Here is a 23,366-nt window from a genome sequence, read left to right as displayed (position 1 = left end):
GTATTAGAGGACAGTACGTTTCTGAGATAGCAGAACTCGTCAACAGCTTTAAGGACTGTACCAACAGAAGTAATTACTGGAGTGCTGGGCTCTTTGCAAACAGGCTGAGGCATAACTTTTGTCTTTTTGAGGCTTACTGTAAGTCCAAAGCAGTGAGCAGAAGTAACAAAACGATGAAAAAACTCCCGTGCATCCTTCACCGAATGAGCCAACAATGCACAGTCATCAGCAAACAGAAGGTCACAGAGAGTTGTAGTAACCACTTTAGTGGGAACCTGAAGTCTCCAGAGACTGAAAATACAGCCATCTTTTTAGAACTGAACAGGTATGCCAATGGGCAATCCTTATAAGCAACTAACAGAATCATTGAAAAGTAGATGTTGAACAGGAGAGGAACAAGGATACATCCTTGCTTCGTACTGTTTGGTATTTCCAAAGGTGCTAATGTCTCTCCATTGTTATGGATGCAACCTAGCATGCCATCATGAAAAAAAACAAACAATGTTGATAAATTTTTCAGGACAGACAATTTCCCAAGTATTTTCCAGAGCCCACTTCTGTTGACTATGTCGAATGCCTTGGTCAAGTCAATGAAGACTACATTGAGGTCCTGATGTTGCTCTGTACATTTCTCTTGTATCTGTCCGGCTGCAAATATCATGGTAGCAGTGCCTTGACCAGCATGAAAACCACACTCGCTTTCAGGAATGATGCCATTTTTGAACATGTAGTGAAAGCTGGTTGTAAAGGATGTGGGCCAGGATCTTACCAGCTATAGAGAGCAGAGAGATGCTCCGATGGTCATCACAACACGCAGGGTCACCTTTACCCTTGTATATGTGTACAACCAAGGCATCTTTGAAGTCCTGAGGGACTAGCTCCTTCTCCCAAATGGCACTAAATAAATGGGTGAGACTGTACATCAACTGGCCACCAGCAGCTTTATAAATTTTTGATGGAATTGCATCACTGCCAGGTACCTTTCCAGATTTCATGTGGTTGACAGCTCTGTGTACCTCATCAAGAGCTGGTGTTATGACCAGCTGTAAAACATTAGCCCACTGAGGAATCTCTTCAAGAATACTGCTGTCAGAAGTTGAGGTCTGGTACAATACTTTCTGAAAACATTCAGCCCAGCAGTCAAGGATTTTAGCACTATCTGTGATCAAAGTGAGGCCATCAGCAGAGCGCACTGGTGTATGCTCAGCAACGTGTGGCCCATAGACTGTCTTCAGACTGTCACAGAATATTTTAAAATTGTGTCTATCAGCCGCATCTTGGAGTTCAACTGCTTTATATTTCCACCCATCCTCTTTCATTTGCCATAATTTGACTTGTGCCTCCTGCTTGGCTTGACTATATGCCGATTTCCTGGAGACATTCTCTTTAGCATTGATCCAAGCCAGGTATGTCACATGCAGCATCTTATCAAGAAGAGCTTGGGCATCTCTGTCCTTGTCATCAAACCGGTCCTTGTGCCTGTGTTTTTGGAAACCAAGGATCTCGCCAGCAGTTCTGTAGGTTGTTTCTTTGATGTTAATCCAATCATCCTCAATCGTGGGTGACCATTGTGAACCTTCATTGCTGATGATTATGGAAGCGTCAAAACTGCCTTGAAACAGTGCTTGTGTCTCAGGTATTTTAAGTTTACCTACGTCCAGCTTTGTTCAGCATAAAGCAGAATGATGACTTTTGGTGGACAAAGGTTTAAGGAGACAACACTGCGTACCATGTAGCGGTCAGACCAGGAGCCAGTGCCACACACTGCACATATGAAATTGTCATCAGAGAGATCTCTTTGTTTTGTGATGAAGTAGTCAATAATATGCCAATGCTGAGACTGAGGGCGCATCCAAGTTGCTTTGTATTTGTTTATGCTGTGCACAAGTTTGAGGAAGAAGAGTGTCATTTGAGTTCTCACTTCCAATGCCATGATGTCCAAGCACCTTTGGCCACGTGGTGCCGTCATGACCAAATCTAGCATTAAAATTGCCGTGCATATCTAGCTTGGATTTAAAAGGTACTTAAGAGATCACTGAATTCAGGCTAGCATAAAAAGCCTCCTTTTCATCATCTGCAGCGGACAGAATGTGTATATATGAGCTAAGCACAAGGCATTGTTCCTGCCTCAGTCCAAGCTTTACGGTCATAAGACGAGGACTGATGACATGTGGCTCAGATTCAAGTTGGGGGGCTAGTGGTGTCCTGATGGCAAAGCCAACTCCCGCGTGCCTTGGATGACCCCCAGAGTAACCCATACAGTAATACAAATAGCCTGCTTCAACCTCTGTGAAATGGCTGGTACCAGAAATAGGTGTTTCACTTAAAGCTGCAACATCAATTTTATAACGTACAAGTTCTCTACCAATCACTGCTGTCCTGTGTTCAAGGCGATCATCACGATCAAGAAGTGTACCTACTTTCCAGGATGCAAAGCACAGCTTCTGTTTAGTCTACTTTCTCTTGTGACTGCAAAAACTGGATATCCAGTTGGTCACGGTTTATTGACAGGAAGCAACTGAAACAAGCTGTGTTTAGGGATTGTTTTCTCTCCCACTCTTCTTTCAAAGAAAGCAGTGCTGCTCCTAAATAGGGCTGCTTTGTCACCTAGGCAGGATACGGGAGCTGCTGCTGTTCTAGTTCAGCAGACAGACAACAATCACACCTGGGCCACTTACACACAGATGTGTGGCTACGTGCATCCAGTGGCATCCGCCACGTGCATCTAACCTCACCATAGGACTTCCATCAAGAGGCAAATCTTTAGCATCAAGAGAGATATCTTCATACATGAATGGATTTAAGTGAGGCTGGCTTGCAAGTTCCAACACCACTCCTCTCTTTTCACACTGACCATCCTGCACAAGCACAAGAACTACGACGTGCACTGGAAGAAGAGAGTCACCTTCTCCTAGACTGATGCGCCTAAAAACGGATTAGTGAGCTCAATCTGCCCCAGTTTGGAATCAGAGTTTCCCTTCTCCCAGGTTCTGTTGGTCCCCCGTACTTTATTCCATAGTATTCAGTGCAACCCCTCGAGATCACTCCATGGAGGGCGTCATCAATCTGCCACCCTGAAGATGTGCCCCAGCGCTGTAGTACCTCAGCATGAGGTAGTCTCCTGGTGGATGAACAATGACTAAAGTGGGGAACATTAACTTTTTTTGGCTTATATCTCTGAAGACTACAGAATCTGAACAGGATGCCTAATAGGAGACCCTCCCTTGAGTCAGAGTGCTCATCCTACGTGATACTTAAGGGCTTACTATCACAGACACTAAGGCTAGAGCCACACTATAGTGGAAGATCGACTTACTCAGGGTCAATCTTTCAGGGTTTTGTTTCATGCATGTGCAAAATGATGCTCCCAGCTGCCAACATCGACCCTGTACTCCTCACAAGAGGCAAGGAATAAGGAAGGTCAAAGGGAGAAATGCTCCTGTAGACCTTCCACTGTAAAGACAGATATGGAAGTCGACCGTGGATAAATTGATTTGAGCTGCGTAACTGATGTAGCTAAAATTGCATATTGGCAGTTGACTTCTGTGTGTAGTGTAGACCAAACCTAAGAGAGAAACCATAGATTTCTCTAAGGGCAGTGCATGCAATCAGGGTTTAGCAATGCAGATGATTTTTCAAAGTGAATTTATGGCAGAAGAATAACTCTAATCAATATATATTTTAAAAGTACAAACTGCAATAACATTTTCCGTTTACATGGTGCTTTTTATTCAAGGATCTCCCGCACTTAACAAAAGCACACTTAACAAAACCTCACATGCTTTTGTGGCTATGCACTTCACAATCTGGTCAACTTCAGCACAGCCACTAGGAGAACTGGGAACAGAACACGAGCGCTGTATCTACACTTGCCCCTCCTTTCAGAAGGGGCATGTTAATCAGACAATTTGGAAGATGCTACTGAGGCGCTGACATGACTACGCAGCACCTCATTAGCATAAGACGGTCACAGGCACAATTCAAAAGCGCCGCTTTTGGAACACACGCCGTTTGTGCAGCCGGGAGCCTTTCGAAAGAACCCCTTAGCTTCAAAAGCCCCTTCTTCCTAAAACCAAACAGGAAGAAGAAGCTTTCAAAGTCAGGGGTGTTGACCCGGATGAAAGGTAGCAAGATATGTAGGTATATAAATTTGGGAAGGCTTGCCAATTTGACTTACAGTTGAAGGTTATAGCTTTGCACCTTCCCCGAGTTAACAGTGAGATCTGAGGCAAAGCCTCAGGCCAAAGCCGGAGGGGAGTTTTTGGGATTTCTAGTTACAACACAGACAATGATTTTAACAATACCTATGCTTTATTTAATAGTACAATAGTACATATACAGCACTTAGCTAAGACACTACAATAAAAATATATTGCGGTTAGTACTTAGATTACAATTAAAGATTTTACTTAACAATATTACTAAGCAATACTTATTGTTTTACTGATGAATTTTATGGTTTTATTTTATATGTTTAGCAAACAGGATGCAATACTTACTGACTTTTTTGAACTTTTTAGAAGCAGAGACTAGCTTGCTTCCACCTGTTAAAAGGGAGTTATTGCAGTGGTTTAGAAAAGGAAGAAGTTAGCTAAGAGTTTTAAGAAATAACAAGAGTAGAATATAACAAGAAGAGAGAAAGAGACAGAGGGAGAGAGAGTTGGGGTGATAGGCACTCCGTTGGTGCGGATCCGTTTGGCACAGCTTTACACGCGTTGTGTTGGGCGCTTCTTACGCGCCCTTCTGTTCTTTTAAAGGATTGTTTTATACCCTGTTTTTCTTGTGTTGACTAAATCAGAGTTTGACATAATTGACTTTTGAATACCTATGGAGACCTCCATATGTATGATGACCTATTTTATTTATTTTGTTTTTTTTGAAACAGAGTTTAAAAGGGAAATTTTTATCTTAGCCCTTTTACCTGAATATATTGGATGACCCTTTTTTTTTTTTTTGTAATTGAGAGAAGATTGGGGCGTATTTTGCTATTTGAGAGGTGTTTTTAGATGTCCCAGACTGAAATGACGCACCATTACTTACCTGACCTTAAACCTACTTATAAAAAGATAATTTGCCCAAGCTTTCTCCGCTTATGCCCTACTTACTGGGCAGGCCCCTTGCGTTTTTGCTGACAGGAAAGAAGGTAAGCATAGATTCTTTTAGGCCTCAATTAGACAAACTATTATGGCTTCCTTATATTTACCCTAATTTTAATACTATAAGCTAAGCACAGGCAACAGGGAGTCCTTTCAAAAGGCCCCCATCTACATGGGCAGCGTGCATTCCGAAAGCGGCACTTTTGAATTGCTCACGGATGCTATTATGCTAATGAAGTGCTGCATATTCATATTAGCACCTCATTAGCATCTTCCAAAATGCCTCATTAACATGCCCTTTCTGAAAGGAGGGGGCAAGTGTAGACACAGCCATGGAGTCTGCTTTCAACTCTAACCACCAGATTACAACTCTCTCCACTGCATATACCTATTCCCCAAAGATGTCTGCATCCTGCTCCCACCTAAGCCACCAAACGGGACCTTAGGTCCACCTTTTCGGTCACATGAACTTAGTTTACTGGCGGAAAGCAGCAAGGGTCATTGCCAGGGGCATTACAAAGTCACCGTAACTGCAGAAGAGCACTGATGCTGTATTTAGCCTCAGATTTACCAAAACGATTGTGAACCTGGTTTCTGGTGATGCTACTTGGAACACAAAAAAGACGAGCACAATGTTCAAGTCCTAGATTGAGCATACAGTGGCGGCATTTTAGAAACAAGCTGTTTATCTTATAAACTGAGACAGCTGGATACAAAATTAATTGACAACCAATAGCTATGGAAGCCCATGTCTAGTCTAGAAATGCACTTTTCTGAAACACAAACGGCCCTTAAATTCTGTGGACACATCTCACGTGGGAGGCAAGAAGGGCTGTTTGACGCACACCATCTGTGGAATTGGCAAGGAAACTGCCTGTCGTTCTCTCCTCCCCGCAGTGGTCAGGGCCTTTTGCATTGCCTGCTGCCACACTAACAAGGCTCTTTTGAGAAGGGGCAGGGCAAGAAAGCTCACTGTGGAGGTGAACCACCCAGGTAAGATTATATCAACTGAATCGGCATTTACATCTCTGGGGAGAATGCCAGAAAATTTTGGAAAGAGAGATACCCCAGTCAATCCCTGTCCTGAGCAGTGGGGCCTTAACCCTGAAGGGAACCTACTGGGACTGTGAGTGGAAGGACCACAACACATACAGCAAACGCTCAAGATGTGCGCAGTCAAGTTGTGTGTCTCTCAGGTTTACACGACTGCTGGCAGGAGCAGGAAACCATGACTCAGGCTGCCAACCCTGACAGCTGGGAGAACCAGTGCTGCAAGCAGCTGTCTGTGCCTCAGGCTCCCGGGCGCACACAGCTGCTTGGGGCACAGTTTCTCAGAAGCTGCCGCGCAAGCAGCTGTGTTCCCCAAGCTGAGAGAAGCTGAGGGCTGCGTGGCTGCCCCCTGCCCTTCCCCCCGCTGACCGCTCCCCCAACCCCTCCCCCAATTTACACAAAATTCGATTTACGCTGAGGTTGCCCGGAACACAACGTCCATGTAAATCGAGGGATTACTGTACTATCAAGGCAGAGATCTCTGCACTTTGTTTCCCCAGGCCAGATTTGTTTTAAGTGTAGCTCTCTGGTGAAAGCATGTTCCAGTTCCACATCTGTGCCAAACCCACAAAACCCTCTATACTGCAGCCAAACAGCCCCTCAGCCTGAGCCACATGGGCCTGGGTTGGTGGGCACCACCCAGTCACAGGTGTCTAGCTGTAATGCAGGCAGGCCCTTAGTATCTCATCAGCCAGCCATTAAAGAGCAGAGTGACTAGTTCATGGCCAGCCATTTCTTGCCTTCCCCAGCAAATGAGAACTTGCGTCCTTCATGCTGGTAAGATTCTGTCTGCGCTGCCCTAAGTTATTTGGGTTTCCCTTAAAAAATGATCCTTTGAAAAACAATACAAGAGTAAGTTGGTTTGAGATTTGAAATTAATGCTCCATCTTCTTCTTCTAATACTCACAAACAAACATGGTCTCATCGCTGCCATCTTCTGCCATGTCCGACACCTGCCAAAATACAAGGGAGAATACTGAACAGTTCTCATACACACATAACAAAGGAGTTAGCTACAGAGTGATAATATTGACCCCAATGCACAGGCAAAGAAACGACAGGCTGACTTGCCCTCCTCCAGCACTCTCGGGACCCGACCGGTGCCGAAGGAGAGAATTGGCTGGACTGTGTGAGGTCAATATGGTCTAGCATCGTGGTTCCCAACCTTTTCACTACTGCAAACCCCCAATCACCACACCATACTCTTCACAGACCCCCCCCGCCATTAAAGCCATTTCTAGGTGCTATGTATATTTCAGTAAATGAAAAAGGAAACAATGACCTAAATTTTTTGAACAGCAATTAATAACTTCATTGGACGGTATTTAATTTAAAAATAATAACTGATTGTAACTTTGCAATTTACTTAAAACTTATTTTCTATGATCATTTTTATTTATCTTTTATTTTTCATGGCCCCTCTGCAATGCCCTCGAGGACCCAGGTTGGGAACCACTGGTCTAGCACATTACCAAGGCTTCTACAGCTTTTGGGCTCTTAGAAGACATTTGGGGTAAATTATAGCTAAATAGCAGCACAGAACACAGAGCCAGAACTGGTGGCTCTAAACAAACGATGGGACTGCGAGAAACTTGGCCACACCCATGAGAAGTGGTCGTCCAGCTAACTAAAATCATGCCGGATTACAGATGCTGCTGGACAAGAAAGTGCCGGATAAGAGAGATCCAACCGGTACTGGGCTCTAGCAGAGTGTATCATACACAGAATGCAAACCGAACTAAAACAGTTAATGATCTACAAATTTTTACATTAAGGATGATGCCAGTTGCCTTGCAAGACCCCTCCTATAATAAATACCAGACTTAAATGAGAAGAGAAACATGATTTCAACCTTTAAACCTTATAAAAGAGTTTACGAATAAACAGCTCATACTAGCTCATGCACGACCACATCTTTATGTGTGGGCACATCAACACAGTGCAACTTTTTCCTTTTAATGTTGAGGCTTTTTTTTCCCCCCTGCGACACCACTGTCCCAACAAATGGACATCCACTAAAGAATGTGGCACTTTTATTCCAGTTCACTATAAACAAACCTTCTCTCTGAGTTTCCTCTAAGTGCATTCCACTGTACATTGCACAACAGCACATGCTAGTAATGTGCCAGCTAAGGCATGATTCACAAAAAGGGGACAGAAATGAAATAGTTTTAAATGCGTGCCAGCTCTTCAGAAACCATTGAATGGCTGACATTCCAGACACCAGCACACACACCCCGATGAAGTGAAGGGATTCTCAACAGCAGAGGTGGGGAACCTACAGCCCATGAGCTGGATCTGGCCTTTAAGGCTCATGGCTCCCCCCTCCACCCAGCATCAGGGAGACTCCAGTCCCATAGCCCTCCCCAACATGTGGGTAGAGTGCCAGCAGCAGCTCCCCACTACAGGAGGGCAGAGCCCCGGGCCTTGCAAACCAGTCATGCAAGCAGCACTGGATCCAGCCCACAGGCCATGCCTGGTGAGGGAAGGAAGTGGCTGTGAACACTGCCGCTTCTCACCTACCTCCCCTCTCCCAACCCGCGGCTGGGAAAAACGCAGTACAGGGAAGCACTACTTGGAGGCTTTTCACCCTCCACTCTGAAGCTGCGTCTACACTATGAGATAAATTTGAATTCAAGCCACTTAGCTCATTATTACCATGTGACTGTCTTCACTGGAAACAGCATTAGCTTGATTTTGGGAGCAGTAATATCGATATCACAATATCGTCGGTACCTGACGGGTATAGTGTCAAGCTCGAATTCAGAAGCTCAACTGAAGGCCAGTGTGGATGCGCCATGTCTTACAATCGGATTTATTAGCCTCTAGAGGTGTCCCGTATGTACCCCACAAAGTCCCTCACTGCCCCGCTCTGGGTGGTGCTTCCAGTAACAGGAAGACGGTGAATTTCCAAGCAGGAGCACTGAGCCTTTAGTTGTGGCTCATACTGGTATGAGAGCCTGAGAGAAACCCTGCTTCTCCCATATCAGGGCTTGCTGCTGCCGTGGTGGTGGAGGAGAGTCTTCTCCAGGGGCTAACAGGCTTGCTGCTGCTGGGGGGAAGTCTCCCTGCAGCAGCTAAGATATTTGGGGTTTTGCTGCTGCCATAGGGAAGGGCCACCTTGACTGGCCCCCCATTGAACCCCACTTTGCCTATACTGTGGATTGCTGCCAGCGGTGGGAAGTCTCATGAGCTGGGGCAGATGATTCCCCACGAAGGGACCGTGTCAACTGGGCCCTCAGCGCTTGCCCCCCTCACCCCGTAAAAATAACATGAGCTAGCCCTCTCCCGTCAACAAGAGTTGGGGCTTCCACCATCACCTTATAATACCTACAGTGACATTCTTTCTGTGTTCTTCTGTTTTGTTCCAATGATCTCAGCTGAGAACACAGCCATTGCACAGAAGCCTTACAGTGCACTGGAAAGCCAAAGCCTCTCCCCCACAGAAATGTAATGAAGGGGAATACTAATACTAATTACCTTGCTTACTGTTTTTGGTTCTCTGTGCCTTAAATATTGAGTCTGGTCTGGTCTGGCTATGGTCTGAAGAAGTGGGTCTGTCCCACGAAAGCTCACCTAATAAACTATTTTGCTAGTCTTTAAAGTGCTACTTGACTGCTTTTTGTTTTGACTAATACTAATCCTGGAACTTTTCCTTGCAACAAGCCCCGTTGCCAACTTTGTCCACATATCTATTCTGGAGATACCATCACTGGACCGTATAAAGGTTATTCACAGAATCATGGGCACATTCTCCTGTTCCCCAACTAACATCTACATGCCATCATGTGCCAACAATGCCCACACGCCAAGTATATAAGCCAGACTGCAAACAGTCTTCGACAAAGAATGAACGGACACAAAACAGAAATGAAAAATTTCCAAATACACAAACCTGTCAGCCAGCACTTTAATGGAGTGGGCCATTCTGTTAAAGACCTGAAAGCTCTTTTCTGCAGAAGAGAAACTTTAATAACTGTCTACAGAATCATAGAAGAGTAGGACTGGAAGGGACCTCGAGAGGCCATCGAGTCCAGCCCCCTGCCCTCATAGCAGGCTTTCTAGACCATACCTGAAAGCCATCTATCTAACCTCTTCTTAAATAGCTCCAGTGATGGAGATTCCACCACTTCCCTTGGCAATCCATTCCAGTGTTTGATCACCCTGATAGTTAGGAACTTTTTCCGAATGTCCAACCTGAACCTCCCCTGCTGCAATTTCAGTCCATTGCCTCTTGTTCTATCCTCAGAGGCAAGGAAGAACAAGTTCCCTCCCTCTGCCTTATGACACCCTTTTAGATACCTGAAAACTGCTATCATGTCCCCCCTCAATCTTCTCTTTTCCAAACTAAACAAGCCCAATTCTTTCAGCCTTTCTTCATAGGTCATATTCTCGAGACCTTTGATCATTCTCGTTGCTCTCCTCTGGACCCTCTCCAATTTCTCCACATCCTTCCTGAACTGCGGTGCCCAGAACTGGACACAATACTCCAGCTGAGGCCTAACCAGCGCAGAGTAGAGCGGGAGAATGACATCTCGTGTCTTGTTCACAACACACCTGTTAATGCATCCTAGAATCATGTTTGCCTTTTTCGCAACAGCATCACACTGTTGACTCATATTTAGCTTGTGGTCCACTATAACCCCCAGATCCCTTTCTGCTGTACTCATTCCTAGGCAGTCCTTTCCCATTCTGTATGTGTGACACTGATTGTTCCTTCCTAAGTGGAGCACTTTGCATTTGTCCTTATTAAACTTCATCCTGCTTACCTCAGCCCATTTCTCCAGTTTATCCAGATCCTTTTGAATTATGACCCTATCCTCCAAAGAAGTTGCAACCCCTCCCAGCTTGGTATCATCTGCAAACTTAATAAGTGTACTTTCTATGTCAATATCTAAATCGTTAATGAAGATATTGAACAGAACCGGTCCCAAAACAGACCCCTGTGGAACCCCACTAGTTATACTTTTCCAGCAGGATTGAAAGCCGTTAATAACTACTCTCTGGGTACGGTTATCCAGCCAGTTGTTCACCCACCTTACAGTAGCCCCATCTAAGTTGTATTTGCATAGTTTATTGATAAGTATATTATGTGAGACCGGGTCAAATGCTTTACTGAAGTCTAGGTATATCACATCCACAAGACTCGTTATTCTATCAAAGAAAGCTATTAGATTGGTTTGACTTGATCTGTTTTTAACAAAACCATGCTGGCTGTTCCCTAGCACCTTACCACCTTCCAAATGCTTGCAGATGATTTCTTTAATAACCTGCTCCATTATCTTTCCTGGCACAGAAGTTAAGCTGACTGGCCTGTAGTTTCCCGGGGTTATTCTTGTTCCCCTTTTTATAAATGGGTACTATATTGGCCCTTTTCCAGTCGTCTGGAATCTCTCCCGTCTCCCATGATTTACCAAAAATGATTGCTAAAGGCTCAGATACCTCTTCTATCAGCTCCTTGAGGATTCTAGGATGCATTTCATCAGGCCCTGGTGATTTGCAGATATATAATTTTTCTAAGTAAATTTTTATTTGTTCTTTTCTTATTTCAACTTCTAAGCCTACCCCTTTTCCACTAGCATTTTCTATCTCAGGCATTCCTTCAGATTTCTCAGTGAAGACCGAAACAAAGAAATCATTAAACATCTCTGCCATATGTTTGGAACTAACATTCATATTCATTTTTGACACATTAGCACATGGTTTGAAGAGGAACAGCAATTACCTAACCCATTATAAGGGCTCTTTTGCATACTTTGATGTTTGAGCTAATTCTTAACTTCCCCACCTCACACCTCCTGCCTCTCTCCACTCTTCTGATTTGCCAACCTTGATAACAAGTTTTGGACCTCTGTACTTTATATGTTGAGTCTGTTCTGGTATGGCTATGATCTGAAGAAGTGGGTCTGTCCCACGAAAGCTCATCACCTAATACATTACTTTGTTAGTCTTTAAAGTGCTACCTCACTGTTTTTTCTGTTTTGATAGAATACAGACTAACAAGGCTCTCTCTCTATGCGCAATGAGGGGGGAACCAAGGATTCTTTTCTTCCCCCACACTTTTCTATCCTCTCTCTTCTCACTTTAAAATACAGTCCAGGCCCCTGTATTATTTTCAGGGATCACATGCAATGATGGGAAGTGGGATACTCAGTGGAATGCCAGTTGATAACACAGTCATTGTATGGAAGACTTAGAGTGCACCAGAACGCCAAAGATTGTCCCCAACACCAATATAATGAGTGGGAAAAACAAAAATTCTTCTTCTTTCCCCATATTATTTTCAGGGATCACATGTATGCAATGATGGGAGGTGGGACAAGTGGATGGCCGGTTGAGAATACAGTCACTGCATCCGTGTTGGCAATGTAATGTGGAGAGGAACCAAAAATCCTTTTTTCCTAGACTTTTCTACCCTCTTTCTTCTAATTGAGGGTCTCCGCATTATTTCCAGGGATCAGCATATTTTCAGGGATCGGGAAGGGAATGAGGAAAATGCAATGTGGGAAGATGATATCAACACCAGCGGCCATACCCAGAATGCTATGGGGATGAGGGAACTGTGGGATAGGTTCCCACGATGCACTACTGCAACAGTCAATGTTAGCCAATTTGAGTGTGGCAGCAATGACTCGACTTTGCGAGGAGCACGGGGGGAAGTGAGGACGATCAAATTCAAACTTATTAATTCCAGAATTAGAAAATCGGTATTAATAAATTTGACTTTATCTCATAGTGTAGATGCAGCCTGATTGGCTGGAATCGTGGCCAGTAGGAGCAGCATGGGGCAGCACCTGGGAGTGGTGGGGGACACAGAGCCTGGGGGGGGTCCGTGGGGAGTTGCACAAGTCGGAGACCCCTTACTATCTCCAAACCCTGTACCCGCAGCCCACTCTTGCACCCCCCTCACGCAGTCCTCCACCCAGTGTTTGCTGTAAGCTGAGCACTTGGGTGGCCACCCAGGAGAGATTCAGGTGCTGCCCAGCTGATTAGCAGAGCACCTACAGTCACCCACAGTGGGCAGTGTGTGTTTCTATTGGTGGTGCACATTCGCATACGCCTTGGAGCAAATAAAAAACATTTCTTCTGCCCCGGATGGGGGGAAAAAAAAAAAAAAAAAAATCAGAGGGAGCACTACTCCCTCTCCCACCCAGGTTCTGTTCCCCTACTCCTGCTCAGACCTCCACCCCACTTCCTGCCCACACCCAGCATGTCCATTCTACTCCTGCACCCTCCCTCCTGCCCAGATCCCTCACCCCAGCCCCATCTTGCATCCCCTGCATCCTGACCAGACCTGACACCCACAGTCTGCTCCTTGCAGTCCCCTCCCACACACTAAAGCACTCATCAAAACAAAAAAGCAGTCCAGTAACACTTTAAAGACTAACAAAATAATTTATTAGGTGATGAGCTTTCGTGGGACAGACCCACTTCTTCAGCCCACAGCCAGACCAGAACAGACATAATATTTAAGGCACAGAGAACCAAAAACAGTCATCAAGGTTGACAAATCAGAAAACTATTATCAAGGTGAGCAAATCAGAGAGTAGAGGGGCAGAAGGCGGGCGGGGTGTGTGTGTCAAGAATTAGATTAAGCTGAGTATGCAACTGATCATGTTTGGCCCCACGCCAGAGGCACCTTCTGTTTGCTGATGACTGTGCATTGTTAGCTCATTCACTCAAGGATGCACAGGAGCTTTCTGATCGCTTTGTTACTTCTGCTCTCCCACTCCAAATCCAAGAGAATGGGTAAAAATTCTGGATTTCTTGTTTTTTGTAACAGAATAGCAGATAAAAGCTGTAGTAAAGGAAGAAAAGAGGGGAAAGAATGCATTGTTAGAAACACTAAGCCTTAATGTGGCTCTGAGTAATCAGACTGTCACTTTGATAAGTATATGTCAAAACTCTGTATGCATAGAGTGACATCTTATGTAAAAATTACGGTTAATAGTAGGCATCCTTCAGTCTGCATAGACTATGACTATACGGTTAATGTTATGGAAGTTTAACTGTGGAAGGAATGTACATATTTCCAATGACATATGCAATGTATATTGTACAAGGGGTTAAAAAAATGCAACCTAAACATGGGGCTTAATTAAAATCTTTTTAGGGATCTAAGAACACTCCAAGATAGTGATTTGAAAAGGAAAGCACAGCCTATGTGCTGTGGAAGCAGAATTTAAAAGTGAAAAGTAATCAAAACTCTGGTAATAGTTAATTGTTCCTTTAAAGACAAAGGCGCCGAGCGGCTAATAGTTTCGGATCTAAAAGAAAAGCAGAAAGGGTCTGTAACTACAGACTACCAAACTAAGAAGAAAAGATGAGAACTGCCAATAAGCCATACAACAAAGGATTGCAAATCAGGACTATCCCTGGTCAAGAAAAGAGTCAATCCTAAGAATAAAAAGGAAAAGGTTAACCCTAATGTAGAAGAAATTGTGTATGCACAGTGGTGAAATCTAAAAACAGATGCCAAGTGTGGTCTGCTCGTACGCATGACATCACTAATTTTTAATTCATCCCCAATGTTGCAAGGACATGTTTAAATTTAAACTCACGCAAGGATTTCAAGAGGGTATTGAGCACACTTGCCTCAATAATAAATGGTCTAACAAAAATGGTCATTGTATAGCAAAATATTTATAAAACACCCACTAGTAAAAGATCCAATGCTAATGTTACTGTTTAACACAGGAATAGATTTAATGTTCATAAGTAACCCTGTAATGAAGTGCGATATATATGATTTTCTTTTGGTAAAGAAAAGCCTTAAGCATGTTAAAAATGGTAACTGGAAACAAGGGTATGTGGGGGCTAATTATAGTAATAATGCTCCTCAGTTATCTGTAAATAAACTCAAAGATTATCACAACAGAAAAACTATTACAAACCTAATCTACTGTATAAAAAGGAAACTAAGGCACACCACCTCATAAATTTTGATGACTGCCCAGTGGGATAACTCACCGTAAACCAACTTAAAAGGGCAGAAGACATTAAAACCTTTCTGCAAATCAGCAAAATATTTGTACTGGAAAAGGAGTATTTTAAAATATAATCTTCCACCCCCGAAGGGGTAGAAAAATGTCCTTTTTTGTCTTTCAGAATATCAAAAGAACCTAGTACAAACTGAAGAGCAATCCAAAATACCATGGATCTACTCTTGCAATAAAACTTGTGTTTTCTGTGTTTAATGTTTTGTCTGTCTCGTGGTGTTTATCTTATTGCCAGCATTGTTGTGTACTGTGTCCAATATATATATGTGCTCTCCTAATGATTTAGCATAATTAAGGTATGCTATGATAAAAGGAGCTAAACAGATATATACATAATTGGAGATACACATCCCCTAGAACTGGAAGGGACCTTGGGAGGTCATCTAGTCCAGTCCCCTGCTCTCTCGGCAGGACCAAGCACCACCCCTGACATCTATTTGCCCCAATCTCTAAATGGCCTCCTCAAGGATTGAGCTCACAACCCTGGGATTAGCAGGCCAATGCTCAAACCACTGATTGTTTGTGTTGTCAAATTATTATTCATGTATGGTAAAATGTGTTAATACTGGCTAATAATATTAATTTTGGTTTACATGTAGAAGTTAATGGAACAAAGCTATATAATTGGATTTATAAAAAAAAAACAAATTAGCCAATTAATGTCACCATACAAATTCAAACACACAGTTTGATAATTTTACAAGAGTATAAAAAATAAGTATTCACAACTGGTATAATATTTTTAAAGAATGGTCTCCCACCTCTGAAGACATAATTGTCTACTGCGTTTCACCCAGACCGTATTGATATTATCTTGTATTTGACTTGTCGGACTATGTTGTATGCACTGTGAATTAAAAAAAGTAGCTAACACTGAAACCACAAGCCTATGTAATGTCAATGTACTGCCATAAAGCAGCTACAAAAGATTTAAGAATGTGACCGTTCAAGAATTACTCGAGGGGCTAAAAGGGGGATAATGTAGCCTTGTAATGCACAATAAATTAATTCAACAAAACAGCAGAAATGCAGCACTTTAAAGACTAATAAAATGATTTATTTGATGATGAGCTTTCATGGGACAGACCCACTTCATCAGATCAATCTCATTTCCAGTACAAACTGACATTTCTAAGTACAAAGGACCAAAACAAAACAAAAAAAATTGCAATAAAATCTGACACGGCAGAATGAGGGGTAGGAGGATGTTAATTGTCCTGCCTGTGATAATTATGAGCATCAAAGGAAGGGAAGCAGTCCTTGTAATGCAGGAGGTAAGTGAGGTCTCTGCTCATACCATGCGTTAATGTGTCAAATTTAAATATGAATTCCAACTCACAAATTTCTTGCTCTAATCTGTTTTTAAATTCTTTTTGGTCCTGGACACAAATGGTTAGGTCTTTAACACCATCTGAGTCCCGACATGGATTATTCTATTTATTGCCTAAAGTCCACAAAGCTGAAAACCCACGATGCCCTATCATTTCAGTTACTGGCACCCTTACTACCAAACTGTCCAGCTACGCAGATTCCCTCCTCAAACCCTACGCCACCAGCACTCCTAGCTATCTCTGAGATACCACTGACTTCCTGAGGAAATTACAAAACATTGGAAACCTTCCTGACAATTCCATCCTTGCTACCATGGGTGTAGAGGCCCTCTACACCAATATTCCACATGAAGATGCACTACAAGCTATCAGGAATAGCATCCCTGATGTTACCACAGCAAATCTGGTGGCTGACCTATGTAACTTTGTTCTCACCCACAATTATTTCCAATTTGGGGACAATTCATACCTCCAGATTAGCAGCACTGCTTTGGGCACCCACATGGCCCAACAGTATGCTAACATTTTTATGGCTGACTTAGAACAACGATTCCTTAGCTCTTGTCCCCTTGTGCCCCTCCTTTACTTACGCTACATCTTTATCATTTGGACCCACGGTAAAGAGACTCTGGAAGAATTCTACAGATATTTTAATAATCTACCATCAATCTCAGCCTTGACTATTCCACATGAGAAATACATTTCCTGGATACCACAGTACAAATCACTGATGGCCACACTGACACCACCCTCTACCAGAAACCCACTGACTGCTACATTTACCTACATGCCGCCAGCTTCCATCCAGCACACGCCACATGATCCATCATTTATAGTCCAGCCCTTAGATAGCATCACATCTGCTTTGATCCTGCTGACAGAGACTGAAAATTACAAGACCGCTATCAAGCATTCACATAACTTCATTAGCCACGGGGAGAAGTAAAAAACCAAATTGTTGTAGGAGGATTGAGTGTGATGCCAAGTGACTGATTAAGGCATAGGCTGGCATGGAGGAAAAACCCTTTAAAGGATGGGGGTGTCAGGTGGAGGAGAGAGAGGAAGAGAGAGAGAGTGTGTGTGTGCACGCACACGCGAAAGTGCCTTATCCCCCTGAAAAAGATCCTGGGTGCTTCTTTTAAGCATAACAACAGACGTTATGCCTCAGCCTGTGTGGAAACAGCCCAGCACTTCAATGATCACTGCTGCTGGTACAGTGCTTAAGGCTGCTGACAAGCTCTACCACCTCAGAAGCATACTGTCCTCCAGCATAAATGTGGCTGATGATGTACAGGGGGTCCCCTTTATACATCATGGTTAGGGACCGTGAAGTCACGATGTAAAGTGAAACGACATATAAAGGGGAATTTTCCCCCATAAGAATACTGTAGTGAGTCAGTATGGCCTCCTGCTGACTCAGAGGCAGAGGAGGCTGCACAGAGGCCCTGGTGGGCAGGCCTGGAGACAGAACACCAGTGGCCCGCCCCTCAGAGGGCGGGGCCCAGGGCTAGAAGGGCCAAGGGCAAGGCTCGGGACTCATTAAAGCCTGCGTCTCCGGGCAGGGAGGAGGCCCCTGCACGAGCTCCCCGGCGCCAAGGGCAGAGGGGTTGTCGCCGCCCGGCCGGGCCGGAGGAGCAAGCCCCCAGCAGCCCCGAACAACCACGGATCCAGATGCCCCAGGGGGACTACCCGGATTTCCCAGACCTGTCAGGACCCTCACGCCGGCAGAGACCCCCCACCTTGGAGGAAGCCCCAGACGCGGCCAGACTGGCGAGGGTGAGCGACCACGAGGCCCCAGGAGCAGCCTGCCCCAGAGTCCCAGCGGACCGCTGCAGCCCCCAGGCTCAGGATCGCCTCGGGCTCACCGTGCTACAGCCGCCAGACTATCCCAATGACATCGACGTGAGCGACTGGCCGGAGCCCCCGAAGGTGGACGATCTGGAGGAGACCGACCCCGCAGGACCCCCTGACCAGATGGACTGGGACCTTCCCCCGGTGGAGGTAGAGGTAGGACGTGGCCCGGGGAACGACACTCCCGAACCCATGGCAGTGTGTTGCAGCCTCAATCACCACTGCCGTGGTCGTGTGTGAGCGAACCCCAGGGCCCCGGGCCGGGTCGCAGTGGAGTGGGATGGCCTGTGACCCCCTACCCACTCCTTGACAGGGCCAGCCCACGCTGGGCCTGTGCTCAAACCCTTGTGCTGTTGCCCCGCCCCGAACTGAGGGCTGGGCCTGTACTGTGTTGCAATTGTGAACTGCTGCCCCGCCCTAGACTGAGGGCTGGGCCTGTACTGTATTACTATTATGAACTGCTGCCCCGCCCCGAACTGAGGGCTGGGCCGGTGTTATAACCCTCTTTTCATTGCTGCCTGCCCTAGGCCAAGGGCTGGGCATCCCAGGACTCCTACAAATACACATAAATACAGAGGGATAGGGACCTCCCATGTTCCCGGTGAACTGCCACTCTGCCTCCCATGTTCCCAGTAGCTCCCAGTGCAGCAAGGTGCTGAGAGGGCGCTGGAAGCCCCGAACCCTGGGCTGTACCAGCCCCCAGCACTCCTGGGAGCCCCAAGGAAGCAATAGGGACAGGGCAGCCATAACATTTCCTCCCCACATCTTCCCTGAGCCTCAGCGGCAGGGACATGGCAGCTGCCGTGCTTTCCCCTGCCAACTTCCCCGAGATCCGAGGAAGCAGCAGTGATGGGGCAGTAACCAATGCTCCCCCCTCTTCCCCGAGGAACCTGCAGGCTCCCTGCTTTCTGGCCAGCACCTGCGGAAGCTGTGCACGTTGAGCTGCCAGATGAAGCTGGTGATTTTGGAGGCCTTGAAGAGCTCAGCAGCTCAGCCACAGAGAGCACACTGGGCAGAAGAAGCATACGTGACGATATAAGAGCAGGGAATCTTTACATCTTCACCCTCAAAATGTCCACAACATAAGTGAGAAACAACGTACACCGGGAGATGTATAAAGGGGACCTCTTGTATCTGCCCAATTAGCCAAAGCCAGCGCTGCCTTCAGAAGAGTGACCAAATGCCTATGAAAAGACCATTAGTATTAAACTCCCTACCAAGGCAGGAGTTTATCAGGCAGGTGTCCTGAATATCCTGCTGTACTGCTCAGAGCCACGGACAATATCTCACTGCCGTAGTTTGAAACTCTATCAGTTCCACATGCGCTGTCTGAGGAAGATCACCCACGTGAATTGATGGAACAGAACTCCTAACACGGAGGTTCTTCAGCTGTGTGGTGTCACCGGCATTGGAAGCAATGCTTATGAACAGACAGTTTCACTGGACTGGTCATGTTATGAGGATGGATTATACACAGATAGGGCAGATGGTTTTCAATGGCCACCTTGCTCATGGAAAGTGCTCTGCTGAAGTGCTATAAAAACATCTCAGAGGCCAGTGTTAAGTCATGCAGCGTATCACCCAGAGATCTGGAAATTTTAGCTTTGGACAAATTGTCCTAGCAGCAAACCATTGTACAAACTCTCAACTGCTTTGAGAATCAGCGTATCCAGGTATTAAGGGAAAAGCATAGGATCTGAAAAGAATGTAGCTGCAGCTGGTGGGTTTTTACGTGACATCTGTAATTAGCTCTGCCAATCAAGAATTGGTTTAGTCACTCACCAACGGAGTCACAGAAGATGAGATCCATCAATCAACAGCTCAGTCCACACACATCTGAAATGCACAGCAAAACAAGGCCAAGCACATAAGGTCCAGAAAATCAGTGGATGTATTTATGAGAGGGTAAATGCAGAGGAATAAGAGGTTAAAGTTGCAAACAGAGGGAGGAAGACTAAAGACAAACCCAGGAGCTCATACTAAATAGCTAAACTAGTCTGATCTGAGAATGAAGTTTTAAGAAATGCTTTCCAAAGATACATCTAGCATAGCAGTCACCCAGAATAACTGTAGAGACAGAGAGCCCCCTAAGCCTGATAATGGAAACACTTTCCCGACTTGTACAAGACAGAGTTCTTAAAAATTTAAGCGTCATGCCCTTTTCCTATCAGCAAACATAAATACCCATAAGAATCATGTCAGAGTTACCAGCACCCACTTCTAAATGGAGCAACAGTCATTCTGGATGATGTCTTCTAAAATGGGCATGGGAAAAACATGCAACTTCCATCAACAACTCCACCACAAAAAGTGAAGTCCTCTCATGCTCTGTCCTTTCCACTGAGCCTCAGGGATACTCCTACAATTTCCCTGCAGTTCACACTCCTAGCACAAAAGCTGCAGACTTCCCAATACCACACATTTGGACCACGATGTAGTGTCTGATATTTCCTCCATAGCTCTCAACGCCATTGCGGATCACTAGAACTCAGGCTCAGCACCGCACAGAGGTACTAAACATGTTCTTCCTCCTTCTGAAACAAAGAAGCCACTTCGGATCTGCTACGCTCAACTCGGTTCCGTAAAAGGACAAGATGGCCGCTACTGTCCAGGTACTCAGACTCCTCTGGCTCAGTCCTTGTAGTCAATGTCCAGTGGTGGCAAGCTGGATATCCAGAGACTTTTGAATTTCCCCATATTCCTCCTCCTTCCAAACATGCTCACCCATTCACGCTTTAATGAAGTGGGCTTCCAGCGCAATGGTTCTCAAGCCCAATCAGTATACAGCTGCAGTCCGTGTGTGTCCTCTGCACCCTCCAGCTAGTGTGTGATATACATATATATATATGGAGATACACATCTCATAGAACTGGAAGTGACCTTGGGAGGTCATTGAATATATACACACATATATATATATATACACACACACACACATTGTGCGCAGAGCTGGTCCATCCATAGGACGTTACAGAGCAAGTGCTCTGGGAGGTTCCTGAATGGGATGCCCACGGGACTAGTGGAGGACCCAGTGCCAGTAGTAGGGAGCTGGGCCCAGCCCCACACTCACTGGCAGCAGCAGGAAGTGAAGTGACACCAGGCCACTCCACTCCCCCAGCTGCACTGCTGGGGGGTAGGAGAGAGGGCACGGTTGCAGGGAGGTGCAAAACTGTTCCCTACACTCACCAGTGGCAGGAAACAGAGTGATGCAGCAGGGCTGGGCTGGGCTACTCAGCTTCTCACTGCTGCCAATGAGGGGTGGACCTGACTCCTACCACCGGCACCGGACCACCTGCTAGTCTCCCAGACCATGTTGCTTGGGGAACAGGGTTGGGGGAAGGAGTGGAATGGGGGCAGGATAGGGGTGGGAAGAGGCAGGGCAGAGCCTGGAGTGAGGGTGGGGGTTTTCATGTTGCCACAGGAAATGCTCACACCCTCCCTGGGACAGCCTTGATTATGTGGAAACAGCTCACAATAGTAAATAAGATGAGAAGCACTGTTCTAGTGCAAAAGAGCCAGGATAGCTTTCCATAGCGTACTGGGTGCTGACAACAACAGTCACGTTTGTGGCATCCTATATAATACATAGTCCGTGCCCTTGCAGTGAGTTCTATACATAGTGTGGACAGGTTCGAAGGTAATCCTTAAAGGACAGGGCTGGGACTCATTGGTGCAGCACACTGCCTGGGTGAGACCTGTTGTACAAGCAGCTCTAGCTCCAGGATGATCAGAAAGGAATTTTTCACAAACAGCAGACAATCAAAACATCGTAACAAAGAGGAAGCCGTGCTAGTCTATACACTATCAAAACAAAAAGCAGTCAAGTAGCACTTTAAAGACTAGCAAAATGGTTTATTAGGTGAGCTTTCGTGGGACAGACCCACTTCTGTTCTGGTCTGGCTATGGTCTGAAGAAGTGGGTCTGTCCCACGAAAGCTCACCTAATAAACCATTTTGCTAGTCTTTAAAGTGCTACTTGACTGCTTTTTGTTTTAAATCAAAACATGTTTTTGATAACAAGGATGTAAATGTGCAGTGCTGCGGAAGAACCCAAAACTATTATTTGCTTTGGGAAAGTGCCAGTGTTTTAACAGAGAAAAAGGAAACACAGTACAGATTGAACCTCTTTAAGGCGGCACCCTCATGATCTGACTGAGGCTGGACAAGAGAATTTGCTGGACCATGGAGGTCAATATTGTCTAGCAGCATTACCAACACTTCCACTGCTTACTGGGCTCTTGGAAGACATTTAGGGATCAATTACAGCTAAATTACAGCACAGAACACCCAGAGCCAGGACTGGCTGCTGCAAACAAACTTTATAGGACCATGGGACACTTGACCACACACATGATAAGTGGTCACCCAGCTAACTAAAATGTTGCTGGATGAGGGAGTGCTGGATTACAGACGTTCAACCTGTAATATAATATTGCTATCTTTCACTGAGATGACAAGAGAAAACCAAATACACTTAACTAATTGATGAGGCATTAACTCTCAGTAAACATTTTAGAAAGGTGAAATTAAGTTGATGTAAAACAATGTATTGTTTCTTACACAGCATAGTGATTTCTCATGTATCACAGATCTTTCAGCAAGTTTAGCAGAACAACCTACTATACTGAGCAGACAGAACAGATAATTAAATATATATAAGGCTTTAATTTTAAGTTTCCACCAATAAAATACCTTATTTAAATAAACTGCTATTTGTCACATAAGCACCAGAAATGGTTACCCAATTCATATTGACTTCACCCCTTTCCAACTGCAGTTTGTTTATACAGGCAATGCCTCCACTCCCCAGCTTGTATATAAGGGTTTGCCTTCTCAGAACACCAATACAGGCTAAAGGGATATGATTGAGAGCACACTAACGTGTTGTATATTATTTGTTTTGTGTAAACCCTGCTGGTGTGCACTAAAGATTCCTTCATGTGCTTTAACATAGCATTTTTGAAATAGTACTATATGTGTACGAAGACAGAGACCCTCCAAAAAAACACAAATTTTTGACATCTATATGGAACACAACTT

The 23,366-nt window shown here is 45.0% G+C and overlaps 1 protein-coding gene across 8 annotated transcripts in view; it reads right to left on the bottom strand.

The window, feature by feature from the left end:
* The window catches only part of PRDM15 (PR/SET domain 15), an 84,991-nt gene that overhangs the window by 56,908 nt on the left and 4,717 nt on the right, over positions 1 to 23,366 (bottom strand). For all 8 annotated transcript variants that reach the window (XM_074995801.1, XM_074995811.1, XM_074995774.1 and 5 more), the window contains exon 2: positions 7,054 to 7,099. In XM_074995801.1, the coding sequence (XP_074851902.1) occupies positions 7,054 to 7,090 (37 nt within the window). In that variant the 5' untranslated portion in view covers positions 7,091 to 7,099. The remainder of the gene's footprint in view (positions 1 to 7,053; positions 7,100 to 23,366) is intronic.

This window comes from Carettochelys insculpta, chromosome 1 (assembly GCF_033958435.1).
Source record: "Carettochelys insculpta isolate YL-2023 chromosome 1, ASM3395843v1, whole genome shotgun sequence".
NCBI classification, from domain to species: Eukaryota; Metazoa; Chordata; order Testudines; family Carettochelyidae; genus Carettochelys; species Carettochelys insculpta.
Note: the sequence above shows the minus strand (reverse complement) of the source record. Positions and strands in the feature narration are given on the sequence as shown.